The sequence below is a fragment of the Triplophysa dalaica genome, chromosome 23 (genome assembly GCF_015846415.1).
Source record: "Triplophysa dalaica isolate WHDGS20190420 chromosome 23, ASM1584641v1, whole genome shotgun sequence".
NCBI lineage: Eukaryota > Metazoa > Chordata > Actinopteri > Cypriniformes > Nemacheilidae > Triplophysa > Triplophysa dalaica.
The window spans coordinates 11,036,870-11,059,783 of record NC_079564.1 but is presented as its reverse complement, the minus strand read 5'-3'; the positions used below and the strand labels follow the sequence as shown (position 1 = coordinate 11,059,783).

General features: G+C 38.5%; 1 protein-coding gene across 3 annotated transcripts in view; it reads right to left on the bottom strand.

Moving 5' to 3' along the window:
- The window catches only part of pard3aa (par-3 family cell polarity regulator alpha, a), a 363,711-nt gene that overhangs the window by 94,640 nt on the left and 246,157 nt on the right, over positions 1-22,914 (bottom strand). For all 3 annotated transcript variants that reach the window (XM_056738007.1, XM_056738008.1, XM_056738009.1), the window contains 2 exons: positions 21,342-21,584; positions 15,160-15,364 (listed from right to left, as the gene is read on the bottom strand). In XM_056738007.1, coding sequence (XP_056593985.1) covers positions 15,160-15,364; positions 21,342-21,584 — 448 coding nt within the window. The remainder of the gene's footprint in view (positions 1-15,159; positions 15,365-21,341; positions 21,585-22,914) is intronic.

Below are 22,914 nucleotides of genomic sequence, written 5' to 3'. Positions count from 1 at the left end.
ATATCTCCACATTCCTGCTTTAAAATAAAGTAAAAACTAATATTTTAATAAATAATAAAAATATATTAATAACAGTCAAAAATCATTTTTTTTTAAATATGCAGAAAATTCATGCAGAAAGCTCAGCTTTGGGTCTCACACAGAAAGCTTAGCTTTGGGTCAAAAAGGACAAACCCAACCAGTGGGCTTGAAAATGAACCTAAACTCAAAAAAATGTACTGTCGCTGCTGTTAGTTTTACTTAACCCACCCTTGTTCAGAGTACATGAAGAATGCGAGTATCTAAATCAACGTTAATTCTGTCAGCTTTACTTAACAAGTGTTTGAATGTTCAACTAAACATTGTTGAGTAGAACGCAAAACCCTATAATATTGGACCTATTGTTGAGTTTTCTTAATATGAACAAGTTAATTCGACATGACTGGTTGAGGGGGATTCTCAGTTCCCAGAATGCTTTGCGTAAGACTGCATTTATGCATTTAATTAACTTAAAATTACTGGTACAGTCTGAATGGTTTGGATTTACTCAAAAAAACATTACTTAAATTTATTTTGTTCATACAACTTAAGTGTTATTTGTTCAAATTACTTAATTTTGTTGTGTGAAACCACTTGACGCAGGTTTTTTGAGCAAATTCAACAAATAATTTTTTGAGTGTATGCTGGGCTGTTTTAACCTATTTCTAAGCCAAATATAAATATTTTCGGGGTGAATTTAACCCATCAGCTGAGTTCATTCTTTTTCGACCAAACACTGGGTCAAAAATAACCCTTTTATAAGCATTATAAACTTTTTAGATTTAGTTGTAAAAAAAAAAGGACTTTGTAGTGCCTATAGTTCCTGAAGCTGAAATAAAATCATAAAATGTTTTCTAAAATAAAGTTGTTGAATTCATAAAGTTGTTCATGTCAGTAATACTAAATGTCAATGATTTTTATACGCAAAGGATGCTGAAATACGGACACTGGCACTTGTACACTGCCTCAGCCTCCAGTTCTCCCTTCAGCTTCCATTTTAAATGGTGTTTTGCTGCATAAGCCAGAGCCATACCGCTCCTACGGCAAGACCCCAGTCAGCCACATGTAATTTTAATATCTTCTTGTTAGGGTAGGCAAGACAGAAAAATCTGGATCTGGATGTTTTTCATGTCCCTCTTCTGTGCTAGCAGAGGGTCTGGGCTGTTCACTCAAGGGCAAAGAGATGCTAGAATCACAGCCAGCACTGAAAGATGCTTGGTAATATATAATTAGCAAGAGATAGACAAAGCGAATAAGTGCAGGAGTATCAAGTGCCTCTCCAGATTTTCCCAGCCTTTAGTACTTAGCCCATGTTAATAGGGACATCATTATTATGTGCCCGAGTCACTACACCATCGCTGTTGCCCTGACGACAAGCTCTGTTGTTTATACCGATGTTATGTGCCAAAGCCTGGCGATTAAGCCCGTCCCCACGGACCTCATCAAACCTGACCTCTAAAGCCACACTGCCATTCCACTCTCAAACCCAGCTTTAGAAATGTGTGAAAAAGAAAATTAAGATATTCCAGTCATCTTTGTGGCTATCCTGAAACCTAGATGCTTCTGATCTGACAGATCTGTATTGGTCATCATAAAGATGTCATTTACTAAATGTGTTTAAAGGGGCATCTGGCACCCCGTATATCTGTGGTCTGAATAAGACTAACAAAATGGCAAATGAAAATCTTGGCTCATAGGGCTACAGTGCACATCCACCAAACTGTGTGCGCATTTGATGAATATATTCATGGCAAATCTGCAGAAATCCAGAGGGAGATTTCAGCCATGGAGATATTTGTGTGTACATGTATATGTAGGCCTACATCATAAATATATGCAGCTTAGAGAGTTGCCTAAAGGACAAATAAATAGCGGCAAAATTAGAAATGCATTGGTCAAAAACACTGCTAATTAATTCATGCAAAGCGACCAGATTTGCATTTCCTGAAGGAAACACCAGAGCTTGCAGAGAAATGTTGAAGCAGAGCCTCAATATGCATTGTGATGCACACTTATATTCAAAAGTTTAGGTACACTCACTTACTCATTATTTATTAATATTTTTAGAAGGCAAAAAGTCCATATTACATAAACATAGCAATTGGAATTTTGTTTTTGTGATTATTAAATGTATCACGATGTGATGGTCACGCTTTGCCTAGAATTTGTAATAATGTCCTCTTGATGTTTCATAAAGCAGCTTATTAAGATTTCACACTAAAGTGCTTCGCTAACAATACTGAAGAAGTTCCCATCTATTTGTCGTCCATTTCAACAACATTTTCCTGAATATATTATTTTTAATGAAAGAAAATGATCTCTGGGCAAAAACTTTTGCATTTTCTCCACATTTACGCATTTGGCAGACGCTTTTATCAAAAGCAACTTACATTGCATTATCGAACCCACAACCTTGTGTTTGTTAACACAATGCTCTTACCACTGAGCTACAGGTAAGCCACATACATTTTCAGACATCTTGCTTCAGATTAAAACGATTTTGAGATAATCATAAACATTTCAGTCAGGTGACCTTAAACTTCCAAACAATAGTGTGGTCCAGAATCAGCACATAATGTGACTTCATCTCTGCAGTATGAAGGTAGCTAAAAGGTTGAGAAAGCAAAATTCAACCAAACTTCACCACACAAAGAGACGCAAGAAATTGTGACCACTCTCAATTCAGTATACAAAAACTTAAGGATGCTAGTATGTATGATGTCACGGCTATTGTGACATAATACCTACATATGTGACTCATACAAATTATTTCAAATATGACATTTAAATGTATTACATGCATTAATTTAGTGTCTTACATATGAGAGAGCATTGAACATTTTGTCATTGACACTATGAATTGAACAAGTCTGAGGTAACAATGAAACTGAAAACCGATAAAGTTTGCACTGACACCTTGGCAATCAATCCATAACATCAACACAAGATGGAGAGAGTAAACAGGAGAAAGCTCCCACATGAGTAATGTGCCAGTGGTTGTGTATGTGTGTGACCTAGATATGCCACCTCACAATGCATACTCAATGGGACACACACACACGCACAAGCACACACATACACACACACACACACACACCCACAAGTACAGACTGCCTCAGGGCAGGACAGGTGGAGCAAGGTTTGATTACCTCTAAATCACGTTTAATGATGGACTTCAGGCTTTTACCTCAAAATAAACCCAGAGTCACATCATGTGACTATGAGACAATTTTGTACCAGAATACAATCTGTAATTCACGCAAATTCAGTGCATATGAGTGACAACAAACAAACAAACAAAGGAACACAAAAATTCATACTTAACAGAATAATAGCAATTAGTTGCAAGAACTATGCTTTTCTCCTTCATACAACCTTGCAAAAGCAGCACAACATCAGGGTCTTATTTTCCTCTCTGTAATGTTCTGTTCTTTTCTAGTTTTCTCTTTTCATTCGCTCCCTCATGCCAAAGATATGCCCAATTACAACCTCCTTAAGACAAACGAGTCGAACAACTACCACTTAAGACATCATCACCAAGGGAACTACAGAACAGAGTTGCAAAAAAATAAAAGATATATTTCATTTGCACTGAATCAAAAACATGGATTTGTACAGGAAAAGATTGAACAGCCGGTTCCTTTGAAAGAACTGATACACATAATTCCACACTGATTGGTATTAAACCATCTATGTAAAAGCTATTTACCTCCTTAGTTCGGTTTTCATTGTGCAAGGCACAGGGAAAACGGTCAAAAAATGAAAGAGAGAGCAAAATGAACAAAGGGTGAAGAATGCAGTTGCAAACTGTACTTTTATCCGATATTTCGCTGTTATTTAATGCTTTCTACCTCATTCAATATATGTAGTATCAAAAAAAACAAAGTCACAGAGTGACCAGTGTATTTCTTTAAGGCATTTTGTACAGTCTGCTAACTAACTTCCGGAGATACCTGTCGTGTCCTTTCATGTAGAAAAGTTTCTGATACCTGTGACTTCAGTGTTAGTCTAGAGAATCAGAGAATGCGGTCAGCAGTCTTTGTGCCAATCGGCTCTGCCTGTTCTCGACCTATCTTGCCAAGTTCACACCAGATATCCATCTTTCAATGGGTAACAGGTGAAAACTTTGGCTTCATACAGCCGACAGTACCAACTTCAAGACAGCTTGTTAAAAACTCTGCCGCCAGCACATGGACGCAACTGCTCCTCATCGGGCCAAAACCTCTGAACTCCCGAAGAAATGCTAAAAACTTTCATGGTTGCAGTATTGATCTGTAGAACAATGTTAGTCCTGCCAAGCCAAGTGTTTCAACATCCATTAAAAACAAATGATGAGCCAGTCCCGGCTCCCTTCAAAAGAAGGTGTCAGCCCAATTCATTTTTCCCAAAGAGAAAAGGCAGCCCTGTATTAAATCTCGACCGTTTCTTGGAGAGAATCCTTGTGTAATATTGCTTTCATGCTATTGTGTAACCGCTAGCCAGGCTTTTGGATAAGATTTTGTAATACGTGCACGGCATTGCAACAGACCTTCAGTTTTTTAAATATTGGTGTTTGTTTTTTTAGCTAGTTTTGTCAGAACTGGCTGTTGGCAGAACTTGGGAAGGGATCCCATCAAATCTTGCAACACCACAAAACAGATGAAAATGTATTTATTTATATTTAAGCTGGCCTTGTGCTATAACCTGTTGGGTTGAGGTCTTGTTCGGTTCAGTTCAGTCAGGAATTCTTAGCATCAACTAAATTGGAGTAGACGTCCACAGTGTGCCTGTGCATCTCTATTAGATTTGTCGTCCCAAGGTCAATTTCTTTTCAATGCCAACCTCATGCCCCTCAATGAGCTTCTTTAACCCTTTCTTCTAGACATCATGTTTTCCATCTGACTGCATGTATTGCAAGTTGTTTACAGTCAAGAGAAGCAATCCCTTATTCAAGTTACACTGCTAACTTGATCCTTTCCAGGAGTCCAAAAATTAAAAAAATACACACAAATGAATATAAAAGTCTGGCACTATGGTGCGGTTGTATTGCCTGAATGTAATAAACAATAATCAGTTTATTTTCACCCTAATAACATCCCACTGTGATCCCGCATGTACACATTCAGAAAAAAGGACTAGATGAGCAGAGAATAGACAGAACCAGAGGCATTGAAACCAGAGACTCCCAATGACCCACAATGATCATTTGTCTTTTCCCTTGCTAGCATCTCTTTTACAACCTTATCTGCTATGATATGTTCCTCGAGTCAAAACTACTTCAGCTGTGATGAAACTTTATAGATTCTTATTTTCCATGTCTACATCACGCAGTCAAAGTATTTGTCAAAATCCGGGAAAAATGCCCAATCGGTTTCTCTTAAGAATGGTTTTATTTGCTCAACCGTGTACAGATCTATGACAAGTACACTTGAAAAGTCTTGCACATCTGACTGCTGTTCATTGTTTCGCATTTCTTCAACAGAAACGTCTGATGCTGCATCTACCTCATTATGCTTCTATTGACAGTCGTTTTTCTAGTTTGTAACACTCAGGATGCCAATATCACTATAAATGGGAATGCCTTGCTTTACATCATCTGCATAAGTGCTGGGCTGAATGACAATATAGATCATGTATACACAGTTTATCATTGTACTATATAACTGATGTGTATTTACTATACACATAGAGGTCTCAAAAAAGGTCACAAATCCTGCAACTATTACAGTTGGGCATCTATACTAGAGACCGATATATAGGCCCATAATTGGTATCGGTTGATAAAAGCAATTTTTCACTTTTTTAAGTTTAAAAACAGCCGAGCTTCAGGGCTGATTTATCCTGTCATTGCAAAGAAGACAGGAAAATGCAATGAATTTGTGCGCTGTGAGGATGTAACCAGTTTGATGTTCAATATTAATAGTCACTATATGAATTGATAACATTCAGAAAGTTAAGAAATAGTAATTTAATATTCAGTATTGGTATGGGCAGATTTCACTCTGATGATACCAGTGGAGAAACTTATGGCGCTTTTCCAATGCATGGTACCATCAGGTTTAGTATGACTCGGCCGAGTACAGCTCATTTCACTTAGGCTTACTATGCTTTTGCTCAGCAGTTTAGTAGCGCTTCAAAGTAGGCAGGGATTATTCATTTATCGTCATGATTGCGCCGCCTCTACTGCCGTAGCATCATTTTTAACACGACAAACACACACACAATACAGGTGTAAAGGAGCATATCTATGATGGATGGCAGCGAAACAAAATTAGATTCGGTGCATCTCTAATATCTACATATGTAGCTATTTTGCTTTTCTAGAATAAATATAACCATAACCAAAAGTAACTATATGAACATACGAATATTGATGTTTCCATTTCATATGGACTGGATAACTATTTATGATGCAGGTCATCACAAAGTACTGCATTCATCGTTCACGAGCTGTCCTCCAAATTATGTAGACGTGCAGCTTTTGTTCTATTAGGCAACCTTGGAAATATGTATACTTACATGCATTAACCTAATGGAATCATAATGTTATGCTACTGTCCATCACCAGCTAAGTGTACAATGACATCTTATGGTCACCTTACATGCTGTTACTCAAGACAAACATGCATTCTGTTTCATTTGTTATTTTCTCTATTCGCATTTACAGAATGACCTCATACTCAACGGTCACTTTCCCATTCATCAAACATGTTAAACTGGTCGTTTTATCATATTTGCTTTCAGACTCTGCAAGCTGAAACTGCAATGATTTCTGGCTTTGTCATGCACGGGGTCTGGATTGCTATCAAGAAAAACTCATTCACATGCTTTGGTGAATGTAAAGGTAACTCAAACACAAAATGTAGCTGATTTTGGCATGTTTTCTGTATGCAACTAAGTACAAAGCTCATGCAAATCAAAAAAATTGGAAAAACAGATACATAAACCTAAACTCATTCCCCCTTAGGCAAAAGCCCTGTTGAGCTCAGGTTTAGAGATACAACTGTAGATACAGCGCAATATTGTATCCAGTTTCAACTTTAGGCAGATTTCAAATTCGATTACCTCATTACCCAATGGAGGGGTTGATGTGACATCCTCGCTGACATTGAAAGCTCCAAACGCAATTATCCAAACTCAATTAACAGAGGTGGAAGATTTGGACAGGAGGAGAGTGGACCTCTTTCATCCACCCAGAGCAGCATGATCAACATTCAATCCATCTGAAGAACGAATTATCTCAAAACAGACCAGAATGACATAGTACCTCGTTTCTACTAATCTGTATTTAAATTCATAATGGTAGAAAATGGTGGTACAATAATTTATATCACAAAATATACCAAACAGCAAAATTCAATTTAATCAAATAATGTTAAGGTACAATTGGCTTTCAGACCAATTCAAACGCTTTTCAAACGCTTCTTTATTGCGTTTTCGACTTATCGTACAAACCAGGGCCATTGGAAAAGAGAGTTGCGACAACGGAAGTTTTCGAGTGTCATGTGATTCGATGAGTCTTCAGATAGTTCCAGGAATTTATGTTTTTTTTATGAATTAAATTTACGTCTTTAAATGTGCTAAAAGGTAACGTCGATTGGTCTGTTCAGCCGCAGCTCCATGCATTACTAGTAACTTCTGGGAACTATTGAGAGCCTCCATGAAGCTCCATTGCTGTGAAAAAACTGTTCCATTGGAGTCAACGGAGTTGACACGACGGCTCTGATACAAACAAAATAGCAAAATCACGCTAATGTCTTTAAATATCTATGAAACCGGTATTCTGAGTATGCTCTTCCCCAGGGGAATAAGAGCATGTGAAACAGGATAAAATCTTACTCAACCTGCCATAATCTAAACCCTTCACTCCCATTTAAAAACAGACAACTATTCGAACCACACATGCTGTACATGCTCAATAAATCCATAAGCAATTCAAATGTCATTCATATTTAATACGAATCGTTGTTATATCAACTCCTTTATTTATTTTCGTGGGTCTCGGAGAGCTCATCTTCTCCGAGACGGCTACGGATATACCCCTGTGCACCTTGCTGTGTGAGGAGGTTGTTTGATTGGCAGGTGGATAATGGAATAGTGAGAAAGAGGTGAGAATATCTGGCTCTTTGTCCCCTTCTGTGACCCCTGAAGAAAGGCTGTCGATGAATCAGTTCAGGCCACCACAGCGAGGACTATTTTAAGAGCGATATGATATTTACTCAGCGTCGTGTTAAGCCTACGGAGGGATAATCGCACTTCTTTTGTTTTAATTTCTTTTTATTTCAAGAGGTCACGACACGAACAATAACTCTGTCATAAGGAGAAGACAGATGGGCCATACCACCTGAGGTGTGGATATTTTGACAAGTGATCACTTTGCAATATCAAGGGTCCTTTGTGTCTCACTTCCTGTTCGCTGTCATACTCCTTAAAGGAGAAGCGGCTGCTGTTAAAATGCTTTCTCCTATGTTAGCTTTTGTGCGGCGAGAATCATAAGTCCTTCGTAGTTTGAAGCCCAAGGAGTGTAAACACAAGGAACCAAGAATGAATTTGGCCTTTTATGCTATTATTTACTCTTTCTCACTATAATGAAAGGAAATTAAAGAAACTAGAAGTATTAAAGCTTCTTTCCACAGCTCACATCTATCAAAGCTTCAGTCATTAAATACCGCAGCTTCATTTATCCACGACTAAGACTGATATGACTGCCGTGCTGTTCTCCAGCGTGTCCATAATTACCTTTTCTTGGTAAAGCGCTCTGTTTATGTTGGGCTAATGAGCAACCTTGTACTGTTTTTGTCCAATTTGAAGGATCTGGCCGTCTAGATTCAAAAGCACATACGTAAAGCAAACAGATGCATCTGTCGTATGTCCCATTACCCATAATCCTACAGCAACCCGCTCACCCAGGGAGGAAGAACACAAAGATGGTCAGAGAGGGGAGGCATTTGTGCTCTTTCCACTTCAGACCTCTGGAGGTCCCCAAGGGCACAGCTGTCACTTCAGGCTATAGATATTTTCCTGTCAGGCTGGATGAGTTGATCATGTAGGATGATGGTACGTGGAGGCTTGAAGGTCAGGGAACCAGGAGGGGGCAAGGTGGGGGTAATGTGAGGGGGGCATTAAGATTACCAATTACATCCTATTAATAGTGTCCACTAACGCAAACTGTAGAGCCATGTCTGCCCTCAGGCCAAAGCTGCCGTGACCAGTGGTGTAAAAACAAGACTTGTTTTCCTTCTCCTGTGTGCTCCGGCCCCTCCTTGTGTCCCAGTTCACTCCACTGCGCTCGTTTATGTCTTTATTCTTGTTTCTTTCCCTCATTCTTACACTTTTTTAGCAGATGACCATCTAGCCCAAGTGGCATACTGTGAATCTTAGTGGCGCCTCAGTGAACCATGAAATAGGGCCCCGCCTACAAGTGGTGATGTCATAAATAATGTGATAAATGAATCTACAAAAATATGACTATTCAACCGCAACATAAATATGAGAAACGTGACATTGGGACTCTGGAATAGACCTCTATTCTACAAACTTTGCTTGGCATCGCAAGAAAGCATTTTTTCAATACAACGTCAATCAAAACATCTTATTTTCTGTCGTCCTTGTCCTGCGCGTACATGCAGGGAACAAGGCAATGATGTGGACAGTCAGACATAAGGCAAACCTAATTGTCTCTTTCTTTGTCTAAATGCAGGGAGCCGTCTGCCATGCAAATAAGGCCCGGGGTGAGGTACAGGCATACAAACAGGCCTTATACGATTAGAAGCTAATGATAAAAGACCATATCAGAAGAATGTCAGATTCTCTTATGCGTCATGTATAATAATGCCTGCAAGACAAGAGCGGACAACAACAGTGACGTCTAATTCCTCTTTCCAGGTCATTTGTTGAATGCTTGCATGCGTTAGGTAGCTCAGTGGATGGAGATGACCTACAGTGTTCATCAGACCCGTGTGCGGTGAGGCATGGCATCTAACACCCTTCACACACACTCACCTCACCTACTGTGTGCTTCCATGAGAAATCTTATAGCAAACTGTGACATCAGGATATTAAATGTAAAATACATTTAGTTTGTTCACATGCAAAATATTTAATCCATCTATATATTTCTATCTGTCTGTCTATCCATCTGTCTGTCTGGTTGACTGTTTACCTGTCTGTAGTTTCTATTGACATGTCTGTCTTTCTGTGTGTCTGTCTGTCTGTCTTTCTGCCTGTCTGTCTGTCTGGTTGTCTGTCGATCTATCTATCTATCTATCATCTATCTATCTATCTATCTATCTATCTATCTATCTATCTATCTATCTATCTATCTATCTATCTATCTATCTATCTATCTATCTATCTATCTATCTATCTATCTATCTATCTATCTGTCTGTCTGTCTGTCTGTCTGTCTGTCTATCTATCTATCTATCTATCTATCTATCATATCTGTCTATCAGTCTGGTTGACTGTCTACCTGTCTGTAGTGTCTATCGACCTGTCTGTATGTCTGTCTGCCTATCTGTCTATCTGTCTGTCTGTCTATCTGTTTGTCTAACTGTATTTCTATATCTTTGTCTGTCTGTCTGTCTGCCTATTGGTCTGTCTGGTTGACCGTGTACCTGTCTGAAGTATCTATCGACCTGTCTGTCTGTCTATATGTTTGTCTGTCTGTATGTCTATCTGTTTGTCTGTCTGTTTGCCTGCCTTTCTATCTGTCTGTCTGTAACCCGTCTATCTATCTATCATCTATCTATTTATCTTATTAATCTACAGTATCTATTCATACTTCTATCTATCCTGTCTATCTATCTGTCTGTCTGTCTACCTGCCTTTCTAACTGTCTGTCTGTCCACCTGTCTGTCTATCATCTATCTATTTATCTCATCAATCTACATTATCTATTCACATGTGTCTATCTGTTGTCTGTCTGTCTGTCATCACCTGTCTTTCTATAGTGTCTGTCTGTCCGCCTGTCTGTCTATCATATACATATTTATCTATCAATCTACAGTATCTATTCACATGTCTGTCTGTCTGTCTCTGTAGTATCTAGCAATCTGTCCATCGAAAAGATCTGTCTATCTGTCTATGTATCTATCTACAGTGTCTGTATGTCTGTCTATCTATAACTCTATAGTCATCTCTATGTACTGTCCATCCATCCATCCTCTCCCTGTTTACCTCATTTTTACACTGCACCACCCTTCTGTGGTTAAATTCGACTTCTCGTTGTCTCTCTCTCTCTTCTGCTCACCCCACCTCTTTTCTCTTCTCTTTCCTTGTCTCTCTGTTCTGTTTTTAATGCTGTTCCAATCACTATGTCCATTAAGCGCAGAGCTCATCAAAGCACGTTTACCCACGCATGCAGATGAGCTCAAATTGCAGTATTGCAAACGCCTCTGAGACCTCCTCAGGGAGAGACTGTGAGTGAGTGTGTGTGTGTCAGTGTGATGGAAGGGAAAGTGAAGGACGGCTGGAGTAGAAACGGGCCTTGAGAGAGTCCAAATGAGCATATATTGCTGCAGGAGTGAATCTGTGTCGTGTACAAACAAGAAGTCACAATGGGCGAGACCCAAACTCTCCAGGCAAGATGTGAGCATGTTTGTGTGTGATGTTGGTGATGGGCGTGTCTGATGGATCTCAGAGGAAGTGTACAGAAGATGTAATGAGAGTAATTGAGGACTGTGTTGTGTGCTGAGTGAGCGTATCTTGCGCTCAGTGGGGGGCCAAAACTGGCTTTCTTAATGAATATTTAAACCCTTCCTACTCTCTCTAACACAACAAAAGCATATTTTTCCTCACCTTCTCTGGTGTAGCTTTCATTTTTACTCTCTTATTGTGTGAAGGCTAAGCGTAACTACCCTCAGACGTCACGCCCACGGACCGTTGGCTAAAATAAGGCACACTTTTCTGGAAACACTTCAGCAGGTTCAAAGTCGTCATCTGATTGGTTGAATTTCCCAGGATTTCCGGGAGACGTGCGAGTCGCGGTCTCTAATAGTCCTCCTGGAAACAACACGATACTGTTGCTGTTTAATGTTTAATATTTAGGATTGTTAAAGGGATAATTCACCCAAATTAAAATGTGGGTTATCATTTATTCACCCTCATGTGGTTCAAAACATGCATATGATTCTTTCTTCAATGGAACGCGAGATATTGCGAGAAATATCCTATTGGTTTTGTGTTCATACAATGCAAGTCAATGGGTATTGCCATAGTTCAGTTAACAACATTCTTCAAAATATCTTCTTTTGTGCACAGGTTTGAAGTGACAAGAGGAAAGTAAGCAGTAACAGTCAGTCACTTTTTCTTGCAAAAACTAATGTGGAAACTTGCAGAAACATATTATAGTAATAATCAGAAAATGAGCACCATTGATTCTTATAACCCTAAAGAAAGAGATGTGTGGCCAAGAATCCCTGAAAGTTGATCACTGCTGGCAGTGAACTGTGACGGACACCTGAAGCTTATTCTGCCTCCTCACCGAGACCATAAATCTAGCGCAGCATCACTCCTTCGAGGAGGTCGGTCTTCGCTTTGCAAGCACCAGATGATTTTAAGATCACAATTCGACGCAGTGTGACCTTATATTCCCCAGCATGATCAATTCTCCACGACCTCGGGACACCTCCAACACGGTCATCTTTTAACCATGCACTTATCATGCACTTCAGCTGTCAAGTGGGCATAGATGTGAATCTAATGAGGATGTGATTAGGAAATACAGGGGGTTAGATCAAAAGCTGAGAGGGATACACACACATCATTCAGCAAGCGCCTTGCCCATAACTTCTAGGTGATTATAATGAATGCTGAGCTCTTCAGACACACTTTCTTAATTAGTAGTGCTGTTAAAGCAAAGCATCATCACCAGTCCTTATATTAAAACTTCTTTAGGATAGAACTTAAGTGTGTTCACCCTCCAGCAATAAAATCAGACAAAAACAATCCAAAAATGTATATTAAAAAGGAACCACAATACCCTAGAAAGTTGATAAGCAGCTTGGGCCGGTAGTCAGTGTGACACAGTATTTAGCTGTCCATCGATTATAATACTTGCACAACTGTCGTTTGTGTTTATATAAATATTTATCTATAAGTCAGTTTACCCGATGATAGAGCAATAAAGTGATACACATCTACTTCATAAAGCATGGGTAAGTATTATATTATTGTTTTATTTTAGAGTTTTTGTTTATTTAGGTATTTTTTAGTTTATGTTAAGATAACTTATACTTATAGCTATTTGATAATGTGCTTTTGTCATTTTATTTATTTTTTATGTTGCTATATAAGTTACATTATTATAATAATTATTAAGTTTTTCACATAGCATTTGCACAGATATTTGATTTCAATCACCAGAAATGTTTAGCAGATTTAGTTTTAGTAAACAAATATAACCTTTTTTCTTCCTTTGACATATGTGAGTTTGTCTTTGATTTATAGTTTTTGTGTTTTTAATAAAAAATAACAATGAATTTATAAAATGAATCTTTCATTTTAAAGTGAGGGTAAAAGCTATAGATATATTTTATTTGTGTTAAAAGGATGATATAACATGTAATTCGTCTTATTTTGTTTATAAAAGTTATTTATTTAAAACTGTGTATAAACAGTGTGAAAGAGGACAGGGAGCTACTGTCATCACTGTCATCACTGTCATCATTCACTCACCCTGGGATTGTTCCAGACCTTTATAAATGTCTTTGTTCTGCCAAACACAAAGAAAGATATTTGGAAGAATGTCAGTAACCAAATAGATCTCACCGCTCATGTACTTCCATGTGGGGAAAGAAATACTATGGGAGTCGATGGAAGATGAGATCTGTTTGGTTACTGACATTCTTCCAAATATCTTCCTTTGTGGTCAACCGTACAAAGAAATGTATGGACATTTAAAACAACCTGAGGGTGAGTAAATGGTGACAGAATTTTCATTTTTGGGTGAACTATCCCTTTAAGTACTTGAGAGTAAAAATACTTAAGTAATGTCCATTTCAGGAGTGTGTCACAAATTAATTCATCTTATTAATTTATTAAATCTATTTAAATAGCACCATTTAGCAACCCCCCCCCCCCCAAAAAAAAAGCAGAACACCATACCTGCTATTCAAAGCCCTCGCAACACTCCATTGTACCAAGGTCCTCATCTAGTTAATTCATTAAAAACCGCAACCTATCATTTGATTAAAGGTTATAATTGTCTCCCACCTTCTATCCACGGGACATAAAAGTGTGGTAGAGCACAAATCAAGGGGGCACTATAACTAACCCTTCAGAGCTCATGAAACATGACCTGGAAACACTTGTCGTCTTTATTGTTCATTACGGCACAGCATGCCATGCACCAAGCTAACTAATCCCATTACACTAATCCGCCTCAAAACAACTTATTGTGCAGATAAGAGCGTGTATTATTTATGCAGGATTCAAATGTGCTCCAAATCAGAATAATTAATGGAGCCCCCGGTTTAATTAGCCCGGCATTGGGAAACGTTTACCGCATTCTGAAAAATGGTTGCGTGACCCGTTATTTCAAAGAGCCCAGAGGGGCGGGAAGACCAGAAAACCTATTCATGATAGCAGCCCTCAGAAGTATTTTATCTGTACCTGCCTCGTTCCTTCAGAAAGGATTTGCTTGGTTACTTCAGGCTGGTTTATGTCGGCAATTGTAATCCTCCATGCGGATTCGTTTTCTAAAATGAACCTACACCTGCTTTGACTTCTTTGAGGTGGAAGTCCCTGAAACTTTGAGAATGAAAGCTGGAATGACATTCAGATGACAATTCGCTTTATGGTAATACCAGCTTTCTATATGCAAAGTTCAATGCTAATTTGTAATCACCTATATGCACTATTCTGCAAATCGCAGCCTGCCATTAGTAGCCAAGAGATGTAAGTTTGTGCTTTGCCAAGGCTGAATTTGAGTGGGAATTCTGTGCGTTGATGAATAAAACATTTTCTCTTATTAAACATAATCTCCATCAAAACTGCCTAAGGCCTCTCTAAACAACAGCGTATCCAAAGGTGAAGGTGAGGTCTTCATATGAGTACCAAAGAGTACTACATGCTTAAATATACTTTAGAGATCATGTGACACTATCGCAAGCTAAATGAAGTGATTTTTTATGAGTTTGTGCTCAGGGCTGTTCAGCCTACCTGAACATGTCACCGATTCCTTTCAGCACGCCTTTCTTGGCCTTAGTCTTGTCTTTTTTGTCCTTCCCTCCTCGCTCCTTCTTTCTGTCGTCTTTGTTAAGTCCCCCGTTCACTTGTTTCTCCGCGCCGGGCGGAAGGCTGAGGTCGGTTGCCGTGGAAATGGAGTCGCGGCCCGATCGCGAGCTTTCTTCTGTGTCTTCCTCAACTAAGATGACAAAAGAGAGAGAGAGATGGAAAAAAACACTGCGCTTGAGTCACTGTTGGCTCCTGAGAATTTAACAAAAACAGAGCAACGCTTATTAGCATCAGACTGGATTTGCCAAATGAAACATTTCCCCTAAAGTGAGCAATTGCAAAACTGCTGTTAATAGCTTTGTCCTCAAAATACTTTTGCGAACTTTTTCAAGTTTTTAGGAAAATGTGAAGAGTGCTTTCTAAGGGAAGCATCACTATCAATCATGTTTATAGTTTGGTTTGTTCTACACTCTTACATTTTACATGCAATTCAATCTTAAGTATATTGTTTCAGCGAAGGACATAAATAACAACCTGAATTGTGCAGCATGGGGAAGTGATGTGTGAAATTGCATTTAAATTAAAAATACATACAATTTTATATAAAGGGAACCCCCTAAAATACCCTAGCAACAATCTAGAGATACCCTAGAAACCATCTACAACACACGAGCAGCAGCTTTACAGGCCTGGTAAAGCAACACTGATTTTTTTGGGTGGGGGGGCGTGAAAACCTATTTATTTAAATCTACAATGTGTACCGTTTGAAACATTAAACTGCAGGTTACTTTACATCTCTCTTTTTCTGTTGAAGTCAAATTATGTCAAACGGACATTTGCCGTATAAATTGTTGTAAGCTTAGCATTGTGAGTTTTGATTTAGGGTTCATTTGATGTATTCATACGTTGGGATGAGTCACAGTTCAATGCCTTGCATGTTTCATTTTTGTACTACTCCTCTTTGAATTCCCTATATGATGAGCTATGTTATAAAAACATAGCATGCATCATACTATGTCCATAACTAAGTTAGTAACTAAAGGTATTAAATGCAAACCAATCACACTGTCAGAGCTATGCAAATGAGGGGCCATGATAAACAAAGGAACGTTTGCTGGCACACTTATCACTTTCATGGCATTGGCCTGCAGACCACCTGGGGGCAGGGCAGGTATGCATTCAAAAACACCACAACCGATCCGCTTCGTTTGTACCCTTTTTGAATTAGGAATTGGAAGGGAAAGAAAGAAAGAGAGCACATTCGGAAAAGAACATCACGAAAAAATCTGGAATCTTGATCAGTTAGAAAATACAGTACATACTAATAATTGTGGTAAGGTAAGAGACAAGTTACATACTTGCTGAGAACTGACTTTTGTTTATTCTTATATTAAAAAAGTTACAGATTGTAGCTTTAAGTTACAAGCACAACTGATCCCTCTGTTTAATTTAGAAGGAATTCAGGGTAATGTTTTTGTATGTGAGTCTCAAATTGACAACCCACTTCTTTAAACATTGATTTATTCAAATGAACCACATATTGAAATGTAAGAAAATCTATAAGAGGCCTTTTCAGAATCTTTCTCTTGTATTTCTTAATTGAGCTTCATTTCTGAAGTTATTTTTGTCCGAAGGAGCCCCATTATCTCTTTGCATCTAAAGGCTCATATCCCCATGAAAGCACGGCCATCTTAGCCAAATTCAGTTACCCAGCAGCACCACAGGAAGCCTATTAACGTTATTCCTCCCTGACCCAATAAAAAGAAGTGAACTCAGAAGTTCAAAAGGCCCAGAATGAGAGAGTCAGAAGAAGTGCATCGTCTGTTCACCTCAGTGCTCTGAAAGTCTTCACAGTGGCCGTCTCTTGTCTGTGTGTTCGGTTCCACTGCACAAGTATTTTAATGACTTCACGACGCCCTGAACTAGACGATACTCCGAATATAAAAAGTTACGGCAGTCTTTATCGACAGACAGCGGTATTTTTACTTGAGGCGTGTATACAAAAGAACACAGTCATCTCAGAGTTCTCAGAAAGCAAATTATCCTCCAATTGTTTCTTGGGCTGTGTGCATATAATAAATCATCAACAATATTTCAACACACCAGAGACTCAGAAGCCTCCTCTAAAGCTATCGGAGAAAGAATGAGCAATAACTTGGCAAACAGACTTGTTTTATCACGTCACCGTTCTGTCGAGATGTTTGCACCGAACAGTTCAGCACTCCTAATGGACGATCCACAGGAAGATGGTATTCTCAAAGCACTTCAAACTCTGATAGCCCATGAATTTTGAAGAAGCAAAATTTTATGGATTCCAGTCAAAGGGATGATATATTTCATTAATGATTTATTAATGCGAGCAGCCCAACGTGGCTTCAGAAAAGCGAGCGGGCGTCTCTGCGGGAGCGTTTCATTTTGGAGTGTCGTTTGCAATGCTAATTCGTGTCCCATCACCTATCTTTGGGATACTTTCATATCATAATCACAAGGGACTGCAGCTGGCTGATCATTTCCATTTTAGCGCCGGTCTGATTACAGCTACTGTCTCCGTTGCTGATGGTCTGGACGTCATTAATTTGTCACTAATTGTAAGTTTAAAAACGTTGGGAAAACGGGGAAAAAATGAAGGGCGGCTAAAAGCAAAGTGCTTTTCAATAGAGTGATGTAACAGCGGAGATGCGTTGCTGATGACAGATGCCTGTGTGATTAGGGCTTATTAATACCCAAACCATCTCAAAGACTAACTTTGATGGCTGGAAGAAAGGCTCTTATCAAAGCGAGAGGCCATCGTGGATTATTTTGCAAGCTTAGATGAGTGATGCTCGCGAGGGATAGAGGATGGGTGCATGTTTCAGGGCTGATACTTATGTTTTATTCACTTGCGCAAGTGGTTATCAGCGTCTTTCAGTGAGGACGTTGCTTGAATGAAAGCCCACTGGAATAATGTATGTTGTGTGAGATAAATCGCAGGATAGACTCTTTGTTTTATCGTCTTCGGGTTTTCAATGCCAAATTGTTTGGATGATCATCAGGTTTGGCTGGATATCATTTTCATCACTTTTATTCTGCTTATCGGATAGCTAAAAGCAATAGCGACACATCTCTCAATCTCAGCTGCATGTGACAATTAATACTAGGCTTTGAAACCGAAAGGCTACGCTAATTGTGAGCATGTGCTTTTGATGGAAATCTTTCGGACCCCTGGGAGGAGCGGATAGTTTTTGGTAACACTTTAGTATTAAGGATCAAATCTCACGATTAACTAGTTGCTTACTAGCATTCCTATTATTAGCATATTGGCTGTTTATTAGCACTTATAAAGCACATATTCTGCATGACCGTACTCTACATCCCTAATCCTACCCAATACCTAAACCTAACAAATACCTTACTAACTATTAATAAGAAACAGATTAGGAGTTAACTAAGCGAGTTCGCAGTTAATAGTTTCTAAAAGCGAGAACTGGACCTTAAAATAAAGTGTGACCGAAAATTTCTATCTAGGTCTCAAAGATTAAATCAAAAGAAATGAAACGTAAAAAGAATACGGAAAGGAAGTAGAAATTGGAGCGCATCTTCATTTACAAACATCCCTCATTAACTTCAAAAAAGAAGCTTCGTAGTCAATACAGCAGCAACTTCACAGATCAATAGCTTTTTTTATCCATACGGTTATCATAGTAAGTTATGGTTTGGCTAATTGTCGACTGAAATGTGAATAGAAATAAATTAGGGTAATTAACAGGATATTTCAGCTGCGCAGGACTGAGTGGTAAATGTTTTGACATGGCAATCAAAAGGCATCATTAGGCGTTCTTTTTGACGTGCCACACTATTCATTCTTTCTTTTGAACCCTGATCGTTTCTAATAGAGTCTTGAAATTGCCACTCTGGCTAAAAACCCAACGGGAAGAAAGAGCCGAGCACATTTAAGCCTTATATTTAAGGAACATAAAACATAGCGAAACACAGCCAAACTCTCGGCTGGATATCTCTCTGTGACACATTTTTCCTTGGGTGGTGCCAAATTCACATTTTATGTAAATAAAAGTGTCTGCGCGCAAAGAAAAAGCCCGCCCTTATCTGTCAACTTTTGACTATTAACCTCGGTGACAGGCATAGGCAGGTTCCTCTTATCTAAATTGAAAAACAGAGTTATTTGAATATCCGAAGCAGAGAAATGCAATATGCTTCTACCGTGAATCTTACGCATTTGCACTTCATTGCTCTTTGGGAAAGATAAGACAGTATTTAGCGCAATGTGGACATAGCTTACAAGAACAAAGGGATTCAGGCGAATAATTTGACTCTTTTTATTTTTTCTGCTCGCTTTTTTAATGGAATCGTTTAAAGGGGAGCAAAAGTAATAGTGTGATTTTTCTTTTAATTCTTCTGGCAGGTGCTATTTCCTAGACCTGGCCTGTCTGACAGCCTTCATGAACTCATCTGAACACACTGTTGGTGAAAAAAAACAGCATTTGACGGAGACTTAATTTAAATCTTTGTCACATTGTTTACTTTATTTTATTCATTTTCTAGTCTGGATCCAAATATTTGAATAAACAACTGTATGCAATAAAAAATTTAAAATATTTTATATAATATATTTTTTAAATAAAATGAAAAATGTATTTTATAATTAAATTTAAACAATAAAATAATTTATTTACCAGTAATATCTGTAACCGTCTATAGTTATTAGTTATAACCTTCTTAGACTAAGAACTTATTTGTATTTCTTAAATGATTGGTAGTCACGAATCAATATTTTCATATTCATACACTGTATCAATTTGCTGTAGTTTTGCAGCAGGCATGCCAGTAACTTACTGTAGATTTAATTCTTTCCTATTAGCACTGTTTTCAACTTAAGTTAAACTTTCCTTGAACCAAAATTAAAACACTTTATTTTAAGATTCAAAATGAGAACAAGAGATTGGCATTAGCACAACAACATTGCAAATATATGCTTTCTTCCTAACCATTTTTGTCTTGCTAATAAGTAACAAAGAAACTTCTTAAATTACGATTAATTTACATAACAAGAAAAATCTACGGTAAGTTACTGGCGAACCTGCTGTAAAAGTACAGCAATGTTTTACAGTAAACATTTCATAGATGTATTAAACTCAAATAAATAAATATGTTTGTGCAAAAAAATTTAAGGAGTATTTTTCAATAAACTAATAAATTAAACTCATATACATAAATAAATATGTATTCATAAGTAGATCTCTTTAATAAATTAAACAGTAATCTAAAATAATGAAAAAAAAATACAAATTGCAGCTTCAAGCAACCACTGAACCATTATAACAATCCCACACATATTATGTGTTCTTAGCATAAAGACGAAGCAAACTGTTCTAAACTCATTTAAAGTCTTTTAAAACACCTTTAAAGTCCCATTAGAGAAAATAACCAGCATGAATGTCTGGAAATAAATTTCATCATAGGCTAAATGAATACTGAAATGTATACACATGCTTATTGGCTGTTTATTTCCTTTTCAGATTTGAAGGGAGGGCCTGACCTACATACAGCGAGCAGCCATCTCTTCTGCTATTCTAATCTTCACAAGACATTCCTGTGGGACCCTCAGCCCTTGTTTCCCTACTGAGTACCGACTATGAACCCAGGCTAAATTGCGGCATGATTTGTGTTGCTCTTGGCCACTTATTGTGCAAGACAACCGATGTAATTGGCATTGATATTGTGTCACATTGCCTTTATGGTGCTTATGCAATTATGGTAATAGCGCAGTGATTACATGAGCTGCCATTTTCAATATACAAGAGAAAAGGCAAACTTAAGGACAAAAAGCACTGGTTGAACCAATTAGGCATAAAATTGAACCAAGCTTTTTCTGAAGACAATGAAAGTGTCGTTTGCCAATGCAAAATGATGCTTGGATGTTGAGGGTGCTTGCCAGGGCATTGCTACATGGTTGCAAGTGTTTAGTAAGTTGCTAGATGGTTCCTTGGGGTGGTTGCTCACTAGCACTTGGAAATCTATTTGAAGTATATTGGGTTTTTATGTTTAATTTATCCAATAAGAGAAAATGTGAGACCAGTTAAAGCACACCAGATGCATGTTTTGAAGAAGACTTCAGTATGAGCAATAGCAATAAGAGGACTGGGGATGTTTGCTAGTGACCGCATACTCACGTGTCTCCATGCCCTCGTCGTCTTCATCATTATTGACTATAATCACACCTGGCTTGTCGTATGATTTGTCGATGGCCGCCCGAAAGCTCTCGTTGCATCCCCTTCCCCTGATGATTCTGGGGCGGGGCCTGTGGAAAGGGACGTCTCCGTTGAGCGTAGCCTCGGCAACAGCTGTTTGGAGGCTCTCCAAGGAACTAGACTTCTTTAGGCCCAACGACGGTCCAACGTCTCGCGTTGAGTTGCCTTTGGGTGGAATGAGAGAGGACACGTGTAAGAAATTGTTTAATTCCCAATAAATCTTTCTCTCCTAATTCATTTCTGTAATTCTTTAAGACAAATGCGCATATTGAGGTCATGTTTATCTGCAGATGGAATGATATGGAGTATAAATGGCTCCTCTGGATGCGAAGTGAGGCGTCAGCCACGTTATCCGTCACACGAGGCGGAAAAAAACCCAACGCATTTTTAACTCTTGAGGTAATTTTTGCATCTGCTCCCCAATGTGTATGTGCGTGTAAGCGTTTTACATTTATAGGAGGCAGAGAGAGCACATAACTGCTCTCTGTAGTTTAAGGCACTGATGGATGGCCCAAATATGAGGCCCATTATCTTCTCTGTGTGGTCGTGGGGGGAGGTGGAGGATAGGATGTGGAGAACAAGGAGGAGGAAGAGCCAATGCTTGTAGACTAAACACAGCAGAGTCAGACCATTCTGATCTAGCAGCAGGTCCTGCCCGAAACTCCCCGAACTTGCCTGCTTAATGACCTTTTCATGCCTTTAATCCACTTGTTCCCTGTTAAGGGCCCCTTACAAAGACACAGTAGGCCTGCACTTCAAACAACCGCCTGCACGGAGACAACATTAATCCTTCTTATGAAATCCTGTGGAGGAGGAATTCTGGAAGTTGCCAGATTGAGAGAAAACGGGTGTTGGATGGTTGGGTCTGTGATATGTGTGTATATATACAGGTCAAAAAACTAACAGCCTGCAAAGGCCAAACGTAAGAAAGATTCATTGGAGAATGATTCTGGGAAATAGTATGGTTGTATTTGTTAACATTAGTTAATGCAAACTAACAATACAAATACGTTTACAGTATTTATTAATCTTGCGTCATGTTAAATGTAGCATTTAATGAAACATGTTTAAAATACAATGCTGTAACTTAAATGAACAGTTCACCCAAAACAGAAAATTCTTTCACTTTTTACTCACCCTTAAGTTGTTTCAAATCTGTTTAAATTTCTTAATTCTGATGAACATAGAGGATTATATTTGGACGAATCCTTGTAAGCAAACAGTTCTTGGCCACCATTGACTATCATAGTAGAAAACATGCTTTATAAATGTGTTCGTTCTGTTGAACACAAAAGAAGATATTTTGGAGAATGTAGGTAATCAAACAGTTCTTGGGCACTTACATTGTAATTTTTCCTACTATGGTAGTCAATGGTGGCAAAGAACTGTTTGGTTACAAGCATTCTTCCAAATATCATCCTCTATGTTCATCAGAGCAAAAAAATCTATACAGATTTGGAACAACTTCATTTTTGGGCGAACTATCTCTTTACGA